Source organism: Nelumbo lutea, chromosome 1 (assembly GCF_056320005.1).
Source record: "Nelumbo lutea isolate HS-2025 chromosome 1, American lotus-T2T, whole genome shotgun sequence".
NCBI classification, from domain to species: domain Eukaryota; kingdom Viridiplantae; phylum Streptophyta; class Magnoliopsida; order Proteales; family Nelumbonaceae; genus Nelumbo; species Nelumbo lutea.
In genome coordinates this window covers 82575570-82585646 of record NC_142684.1, presented here as the reverse complement: position 1 = coordinate 82585646, position 10077 = coordinate 82575570, and the positions used below count along the sequence as shown (strand labels likewise).

Here is a 10077-nt window from a genome sequence, read left to right as displayed (position 1 = left end):
GATCTTACCATACCAAAATCAGCATGACCAGATTTCTTTCTTCCTGGTAAATCCAAATATCATTTTGGGAAAGAATTCAAGTTGATTAGTGGCCCAGTTAGTCTTGAAGACGGACATGATGAGGGATGGTGGGCCTTGCTCATCTTATGGGCAAAGTAGATAGCCCAGTTGTGTCCCTGGATCCAAGCTTGTGCCCTTGTCGTACAAGAAATAGTGAAATACCAACAAAGTTACCTATGCGCAGGCAGCTTTTTTTATTCTTTTTGGTTCTGTAATGCAACTTTGGGCCTGAGGGGCCGAAAAGGACGTATACTGAGGTGGCAAAAAGTTGATCTCGAGACACACGCTTTAAAGTATAAAGCCAATGTAAAATAGAATGAAATGACCCAACAAGATTTCCATGCTGATGCTGGACCCAAACAGTAGGGTTAGTGCCGAGATGTTGATTATCACCACGACAATATCTTTTTGGATTTGATATGCTTAAACTGGACGGGTTGCTGCTTTCAGAGGTGGAATCCAACTCACTGTCAATTTCAAATAGGTGGGGTCCCTAAGACTGATGCTGGCTGTTCAGCTAATGGTGATGAGTGACGATTCAATTTCTAGGTTCTGATGTGAATTTTGCTTTTGTTCTCTCCTTTGTCCAAAATAAATATTTTTAACGCAGTAAACACCTATGATGCCATTAATGAACAACATCATCTATCTCGGACTTTTTTCAGGAAATAACAGAGATGGCATCTGTGGTGCAATTCAAAGGGACTCAAGTCGCTCAGTCATTACATGCAATTTGAGGTTTGGTATTTAGTATGACATGCATCTTAAAAAATGAGAAAAGCTGTTGAAATTAGTTTTTTTAAATGCTTTTGACAGTTGGAGTGACACTATTGCACCACATAAGATGAAAAATGTCTACGTAAAATGCTGAATTAGTGTTCACGACAATGAAACCAAACATCAGAGATCATCCTTCTGAGCCATTCGTTGCCTGAGCTAGAAACACACATTCAAACAACTCAATGAAAAATCGTGACTTTCATCATATACAGCATGGACTGATAACAGCTTCAGTGGCTTAGCGGAAGTGACATAATGAAATGCAGCCTTAATGCCAGATGGGAGGGCTTTCACGCAGCAGCTTACAGGTTTGCAAGATGAACACCACTTGGAAACTGGAGTTGTGTTTGATGAAAAAACCGGGCATTCAGAATACACTTTGATTGAGCTAATAAATGAACTTTCCAGTAAAATTAATTTCAATAGCTTCTTCAACACAGTGCAGTCAATACAGCTCAATAAGAGTTCACATCGGCACCCCACAACATCCCAACCGTGTATTGGGAACATCTCCCAATAACAAGTACGTGAGATGTTCTCAATACACACGCTAAGATGTGTATGTGGAGAGCCAGTGGGGCGCCAATGTGAACTCCTCTCAATCAAAGCTGAAGCCCTCCCGGGGCTTTAATCACCCCAACTTGATCACTTGATGAATTTATGAGACAAAAGCAATGAATCGTTTGGTTAAGTAACAGGTCACAGTAGTTATCAAACAGCAGCTCGAGTGTTTTCAACTTGGGTTGGGACAACCCTCTTAATGCCAAGTTGGCAAAAAGGAGTCAACTGTAAAAATCTACCAACTTAATCACTGACAACCCCGTTAGAATCTAGAAAGATGCATTCCTGACATTTTTCTCTTGGATATCTTTATTTCTGCCATGTCATCAACATTCTGTAATTTCTAAATGAATAAGGAATATTAATTTGCTCCAGTAAATTACTAATGGAGAGAACAGTTTCAACATTTCCAAGTCCAAAACCAGTAACCGAGATCATCAAATTTTGACCTCGAGTACTAGGAATTCAACTAGAAACTTGATAAGAAGTTTGAAGGTTTTCTTTAATGGGGTGGGGCCTATGCAGTGCAAAAATAGGAATTGTTAACTACCCACCAAAAATCAAACGAATGTCTCAATTAAAGGGGGGATTAGGTTTCTGCATTCCGTGTGAAATCAACACAAGTCTGGCAGCTGCAATCTGAGAATCGACAGATGTCACATCCAAAGCAGACACAAGAGGTGCATCCATTGCAAGTAGGAGAACGAGAGCAACCCCTGTAGATTTTACGACTTGCTCGTTCTTCATCGGTCTCGCAGGTTATTCTGAAATGCCAAAAATAAAAAAGTTTAGGTTGACTCAGAATATGGACAGACAAACAGATAGACAGACACCCAAATATTAACAAGTACAGAATATAAACCGGCATTTTGTGTTCATGAAAACAAAGGAATGTGACAAGTCAATTGATGCATAGAGCCCAAAGACGCAAGTGAATGAAAATATTCATCAGGTGAAATCCTGTTTCACAAGGTACACATGAAAAGGGCTCACATAAGCATCCAGATTAACGGTAAACCTGATAAACACCCAAATGGCAACAAGGCTAAAACATAAACTAACTTTCATAGTGTTTATGAATCCAATATGAGAAGCTGATATCAATAGATGCAAAAAGAAGCAAATATATGCATGAAGTTCCTAGTTATGCCCCCAATGATTCCTGATCAGGCAATAATTTTTCATAAGGCATTTTAATAATTTAGAAAGTATAAAAAATTCCAAAATTTGGATAAAACATAAATTCACCAACAAAATGAGAAGTTAATTAGTGTGAGAAATAAGATATTGAAAAGATCCCCTTATGTAAATTAAGTTTGCTAGCCCTCAAAATACTGACACAAGGGTATAATTATCCAAAAAAAAATGAAACAGGGGTTCTGATCCAGAGGCATAAAGACGTCATTTCTTAAAATGTAGGAAACAAAAATCTAATCAGAATCCTAAATAGGAAATTGATGAAATCACTAGCTGAAAAATATGGTACAAAGGAATTATTATAGCTAAAAAGCATAATCATCACACAATTTTATGAAATCCTTCAGTGTCATACAAATGGTGAAATGGAAGAAGCTTTTTCTTTCTTTCCTGTTACGTCTCATCAATTTATATATAAGAGATCTCTTGTTTTGAACTACTATTTACAATTAGATTAACTAAAAGTCATACATACTATGGCAACATATCTCATAACATGAGCAGCAAGCTCTATAGCAATCCAGGATTCACCATGTCAGGCACTGGATATGGGTTTTGGACAGTGTCTTATGTCTGTCTTTTTACCAGAGATTATTTTCATGGTAAAACCTTGTAATGTTCAAAATGTAATGAGGATAGGTATCTTAATAACATTCAATCTAGTTCTAGGAATTTAAGTAGAAAAAATCAATATAGTCCTTTCCATAAAGATATATACTCCAGAAGCAACCTAAAAACCCAGAAGATTATTCCTGTTGATAACTGGAAACCTAGCAGTAACACCTAAGCTGAAAGTGTAGCTCCCATGATGTCCTGCCAATCCCTAGCTATCCAGAGATAAACAACAAGCACATTTTTCTTCAAAAATAGAAAAACCAGATATAGCATCCAGGATAATAAAGAACAAACTGTCAGCTCCAATGAGGAAAAGTATTAAACATCAAATATGGCCATTTATACTAAATCTCAGTATTTAATTTTTTCATGGGTTGAAAAACTGAAACATATCATTCGATACACACAGATACGTTATGCCATTTTGAACCTTAACTAAAAGACACAATTTCTTTTTTTCTCTGTTAGGCAAAAAATAAATAAATAAGGATATTGCTGGTCAGGCATGTGATATCAAAGTGCAAGCCTTTAAACATTGATATCAAAATGTATTCATGCCTATATACTTCTTTAAACCCATGCTGCATCTAGCAAAATACTCATACCTAAAATTGTTCATGTCAAAACAATAAATATTTAGACACAACCCAACTTGCCACCATTATGGCCAGTAACAACCTTTATTTTTCTGTTTAGAGAAGGGACACTTTAATGTAACTACAGAATAATCATATGATTCTAGAAAGCTGAACAGTGATATTTAAAAATATTTGCCAATCATTCAGCTTCAGATGCTTGCTTTTTTATCTGTATTTCACTGTTAAGAGTAAACAATAACAAACTTAAAGGACAGGACAACCAAACATCTTTCCTCTACCATTTGATCACCTTTTGAAACCCCTTCATTCAGAATGGTGGTCCAAAGAAATAAAGCTAAATCTATAATTTATATAGCTTGGAAATTTAAAGCAGGACCAAAGTCCAAAGTATCACTTCACTGCTGTAGGAAGTTCCTGCCATTTCAATGCTATCTCAATCAAGGGGATCATATCTTTTTTCTCTAAATTTTCACTGATGAACATGTTGAAAAACAGGTGGTTCTTTCCTTTTTTACTTTTTTTTAATGTCCCAGGCATAGTAATTCAAATTAAATTTCTGATTTTAAAATGAAAACATGTTTTACTTAACACCTACTTGCTTCATTTTTCATATGTTATTGGCATTTATCGATGAAAACATGCTAAACTACATATACTTTTCCCTCAGCTAATTCTTCCATTTTGGATCAAAATAAAAGAATGAACTACTACAAGATAACAAATAGGATAGCACAAATGAACTCTTAACATGAAATGGTATGTATATAAATAAAAAGTCATCTCCTCTATTAACCAAAGAATTTATCATCAAAACACTTAACAGAATAAGGATTTGTTGTATGATGTTCCTCCATGATATTAACATGGTATGCATATATCTTTGTGTTTCTAACCATAAACTCTTCTAAAGCCTTGGAGATCCCCATGTAAAATAAAAGTCTTCAGAGGGCAAATCAATCAAGTCAGACGAGCAGCCTTCGTTCAAGACAAACTTTCGAACCCTAAAAAAATATGAAAATAAATATCCAGGTGTGCAACCATTTTGTTTGCCAATTAATCCAGAAAGTAAGCTGTCCTTGTAGTAGTTGGTGTGCAGAAATTGCATATCACTAACAGTAACCTCAAAAGTTTTGGGATTTGTGCACATTACAGACTCTGTTAAGCTAAACATATCACATTAATGATATTCAAAAAAAAAAAAGATTTCCAATAAATCAAAAGTTGGAAATGGGATAGCCCATGATAAAGAACATAATTTAGCAGTGACAAGTTCAATCACAGAGAAGCATAATACATAAAATTATCTTCTCACTATAACCTATCAAATTTCCAGTTAAAAACATAAGCTCAGGGCTTAACTCCACTGTTCAATCAAAGTTTGAGTTTTCAAACCAAGGGTGAGCACAACTAAGAAGTAACAAAAGGTCTCTGATGCAACGAGTTCAAGAAGCATATCTCCAAATTTACATCTACAGGAATAGGAGGATCAGCCTCTATTCCCCATCTGTCTAGTAATGGCCTCTGATGCCCATAACACAAGAGTCGAGAAAGAAGGAACTTATAAAGAGCCATTCACAACCATCTAAAGAAGAACTAAACATTAAATTCCCCCCAAGTAATTGATGCCTATATCCAATTGTATTCAGAAACATTAAATTAATTCTGTATTATGGAGAATTGCAGAATGCAAATAGCCTCATTAGAGAGTACACGATTCTAGGTTATTTTTCTGGGCTGTAAGCAATGTATCTAGATCATTAATCCCTATATTTTAGACATATTATGATGCCAAATGTTGCTAGATATTCCAAGTGCCATGGTGATAGACCAAGTCCATTCTACCAAATCTGGGTCATCCATAAGCCCATACACATACATTTGTACTCGTATGGAGGAAGCCATGGAAAAACAGAGGATATTGACACACCTCACCATCCGATGAAAAATAACAAAAGCCACAAAAATGAGCCTTCACAGTTTCACAGAGATCTGTTTTTGTGAATCATCACTTGATCAGAAAGAAGACTTGCATCCTTATCTCAAACAAATTGAAATGTAAAAGAGAAATTAATGCACATTGAAAACTGATATTTTCAGGTTAAGGATCAGTAATGTAATACCATAAAATATACCCATGCCACTGTATCATTGCATGCAAAGAGGGAACAACTTTGGAAGGTATGTGTTGAAAACAGGATAAAAATATGGTGAAGAATTACACACCAAAACATCTCCATACACAAAGACTACAGTAATGAAAATAGTTTCCAAGGATATATTTGTCCAACCATGAAGTGCCATGAAGGTTGTAACTTCCAAATATAAAAGGTAGATCAGCAAAGTATGCATAAGGTGAACTTTTTTACAAACAGCTATTTTAAGAGAAAATTTAAATCAGAATTTCCAAATATTATTGCATTATGTTTATAATTATCAATATTTTAAGTGAGTGTTTGGTGGATGTAAAACTGCAATAAAAGTTTAATGAGTCAACAAACAAATTTTCTTAAATTATCCAAAACTCTTCATTTTATAAGAACAACTTGTAGTTGTCGGTCCAGTACAACCCAGACAAGCATTGGGTTAAACTTACTTGTCATATGGCAGGTCAGAACACTTCCAGCTACAATCGGCCAAAGCATCATGATGAACCCGGCATTCCTCCTTGGTCCTGAGACGGAACCTGCGCTCCTTGTTACACCTTGTACAGCAAATAAATTCATCCCGATGACAAGGTCGTCCATTGTGGGACTTATGACTACCATTGGCATTTTTAGATGCTTTATTGTAATATTTGAGCAGCACAGTTTTTGACAGTGGAACCTTCTCCCCATCCACCATCACCCACACATTGCTCTTCCACTTCCTTGCAGTCTCTCGTCCAGAATGTTTCTCAAAAGCAGCTGGAGTTAGCTTATCTGGTAATCAAAGCAGCCAATTATCAATTAGAACTTCCAAGAGTAGTCTGAAAAAGTACTCATCAAGGAATCTTGACTTTTTTAAAGAGAAGAGCAACGTATAATGGAGTACATATTTCTTCTTTTCTACTTCCTTTTTTATTTGCATATTGGAGTGGAGCAGTAGGAGTAAATGAGATGTACACCTCTAAATCTACAGGCACAAACATACCCACCTGACAATGAACAGGACAGGAAGCAATCACGACAAATTATCACAAAAATAAACCAGCGATAAACCCACCTGCTTGGAAGAAGTCAATTTGACATTTCCAATGTACAGCTATACCTGAAGGATAAAATGCTCCAGTTGTATCAGCCTTCAACCAGTCCAGATCAAAATCTACATGAAGATGAGGAAATGACATCAACTCCAACACCGGATGGCACTGCCATCAGAGCGAGGAGGAAGAGAGCCTCTAAACCGAGAAACACCATCCCGCGTTATCATAAAAATTCCCCAAGACGAAACGGGCGTAAAGAATAACATCTTAAACCAAGCGATCAAAATTTGAGATATCAAACCAACAACCCACGATTCTAATTCTTCTTCTACACCGGGATCACGAGTCAAAAGTCAATCTTTTGATGTCGAGCCTAAGATATTATGATCGAAAAGAATGTCATAGTTTAGATCCCACCACACCAAGTCAAAAAGGAAAAAAATTGGTTCTTTACTCAACTCCAGCCCATATAAACCATGTTTTTGAACCTCACAATATCATACCAACCATAAAGCAACAAATTAATATATGAACAAGAAAGATAGCATATGGTCGTTTACATAAGATCGAAAAAAGCTGGATCACTTGGACAAATCTACATACACTTACATGTATAAGAAGAAGTAAAATCGTTCAAAGCTTGAAACAGATTAAAAAAACAGAAGTCATCATGACGTTGAACAGTGTATGAGACAGATAAAGACATCTAACATGCATATAAATCGAGAGACCCATTACCCAGAAAGAAGACCAAAAATGAGATAGAAAGATAAAACAGAATGAGCTAACCTTCCTGACAACCAGGGGTGCATTCACAGCTGATTTCGAGATCACCTCCGACGAAAACCCTAAGCCTCCCCACAGCATCACCATACCTATGGCTCGTACATCCACACGTCACCTCGATATAATCTCCTCCTCTCCTCAATCCACTTATCTCACCCAACTCTTCGTCGCTAAACATGAAAGCACCGTCTTTCGCAATACCATTCTCCATGCCTCCCGCTCAAAACTACCAGACTCTAGAGACTCAGAAGAGCCGAAACAACCTCCCTAGATCTCTCACAGAAAAAACCCACAAAAGCCCACTAAAAACGACGAGTCAAACAACTCATTCTCATAAATTTGGGGAGAACATGAAAAAATAAATAAACGAACAACCACGCTAAAAACGAACTGGGTATCTCCCAAACAAGTTGTATATAGACCACTTCCTCTTCAACCCTAAAAAAAATGTCTAAAATCTCTGATAACCCAGGAGACCCGTTAAGGAGAATCTCAACAAACGCACATCCCCGATGCGCGGTGCGAGAGATCTGGCAGAGGAAACGTGAAGAAGATGAAGAGGGGGAGGGAAGGAGGTGAAATGCAGCTTCTAGTTGCGCCTTGCGGGCTGTGATTTGCCGTGAGCTAGCCAAAACGGGATTGACAAATGTCGTGGGTAAAGGCCGGGCTGGGAGCTTCCTAGTTGCTACTTGCATGACATGACATGAAGAAATCAGGTTTCGGTTTGGGAAGGAGACGAGGTTTTTCGGAAACCGTACTTTTTTACTATTACCATGTCTCGTTATTTTGAATTTTGCCCATCTCTCTTCCCAGTTTCCCCCCTCCTCTCTCTCTAGTTTCTCCTCCCAAATCACAATCTCATTCAATTTATGCAATGTGTGATGTGTCTTTCTTCAAAAATCAAACTTGGTTTTTGGGCCACAACTTCCCAAAAAGCCTACTGCGTGTATAATAAATAAACTACAAAAAGTCCCTCTCCACTTCCACCAACTCACCCGCCCGCCTCCCTCTTCAGTCCTTCCCCTCCTAATTCCTACAATAAATATGCATTAACAAGTCTAAACAACCAATTTCATCAAAAAAAAAAAAAAAACGAAAAAATGAAACCCTTTTTCTTCCTTGAAGTAATTCACCAGGCTCAGGCTCAGACTCAGACTCAAGTTTTTATCTTTTACAGCCCTGTTATTATCTGATAGCTCGACTCGATGCACAATTGACGGTCATTCTAATGGACGTCTGTGCAGTGCATGCACCTACCATCTCTATTCTTCATTTCTCTTTGACATAAAAGGGTCGAGCTTCGAGTTCAAGAATTCCGCCTTGCCTAGAGGGATTCTACAACAGCTGGATCCAACCTAACTTGGTATCTTACCAAACGGCGCGGCCAAGCCATCAGTATCACCGACGACGACGAGAGATTGATAAGGCAGCAGGAACGCGCCTGCCGAGGAGCAACTCCTCGTGTTTCACTCCTTTGGGCTCGAAAATTGAGAAACGTTCCCTATCCCCTATTTTATTCTCTGAACTTTGAAACCAATCAGTGCCAAAATCCAAAAGATGGAGAGAAGAGAGAGGAGAGAGGAGAGAGGAGAGAGGCTCAGGCTCTCACTGTCACCACTCACCACTCACCACCGAATCTGGTCTGAGTGAGAGTGCTCCCACGTCCCAACCGATCGCCACTCCATCGCCCATGCTCCTCTGTTTCTTCTACTCGAGTTGGCGATTTCAGCTCAGTTAATGATTGGAACGGGTTCGGGTACATCCAACCCAATGGGAGCCAGGTGTTGTCGTCCTGCATGATCACACACACATGTGTTCCATTGCTAATTTCACCTTTCAGAAACCAGCAGATCAACAGGGAATAATAGTTTGCCCATCGGCCCATGCCCATGTGCATCCTCTCTCTCTCTCTCTCTCTCTTCCTTTTTTGTTTTTATTTGGCCATTGCATGAACTCCACGGTAGAAAGTGGAGGGGTCTTAAAAAAGCCAAGTAAAAGGCTTCACGGAAAGAATATCTACCTAATTTGTTGCTTTTAAAATCCATAGTCTAACACTTTGGGTTAAAACATGATGGGACTCATAACTTGCCACTTGGCAAATGCTCAGAAGGTCACACGGGTTGTTAGCCACCCTTCATTATTGGACCTGCCATGTAACTTTACAAGGCCCAATCCCATGTTGACACATGATTGTTAGACCTTGGAGATAATTTCATATTTATATTTAGTCTTCGAGAAATAAATTAAAATAATACCACCAAAATCACATGGTTGAGTGTGTATGATTATGTTGATATT

At 37.9% G+C, this 10077-nt stretch overlaps 1 protein-coding gene across 5 annotated transcripts; it reads right to left on the bottom strand.

Annotated features, from left to right (window-relative positions):
- Nucleotides 1-1741: 1741 nt before the first annotated feature.
- LOC148875739 (protein ULTRAPETALA 1-like) lies at nt 1742-9768 on the bottom strand. Of its 5 annotated transcripts, none has more exons than XM_088965204.1 (4): nt 7783-8616; nt 7014-7112; nt 6406-6730; nt 1742-2165 (listed from the first exon to the last, which is right to left on the bottom strand). In XM_088965204.1, exons 1-4 carry the CDS (start codon nt 7988-7990, stop codon nt 1991-1993), a joined length of 807 nt encoding a protein of 268 aa, XP_088821330.1. In that variant the 5' UTR covers nt 7991-8616; the 3' UTR covers nt 1742-1990. The 5 variants fall into 5 exon arrangements, with proteins under 5 accessions (XP_088821330.1, XP_088821332.1, XP_088821334.1 ...); XM_088965206.1 differs by having other exon boundaries at nt 7059-7112; XM_088965208.1 differs by lacking the exons at nt 7014-7112; nt 7783-8616 and adding an exon at nt 9402-9768.
- Between the last annotated feature and the right edge of the window lie 309 nt (nt 9769-10077).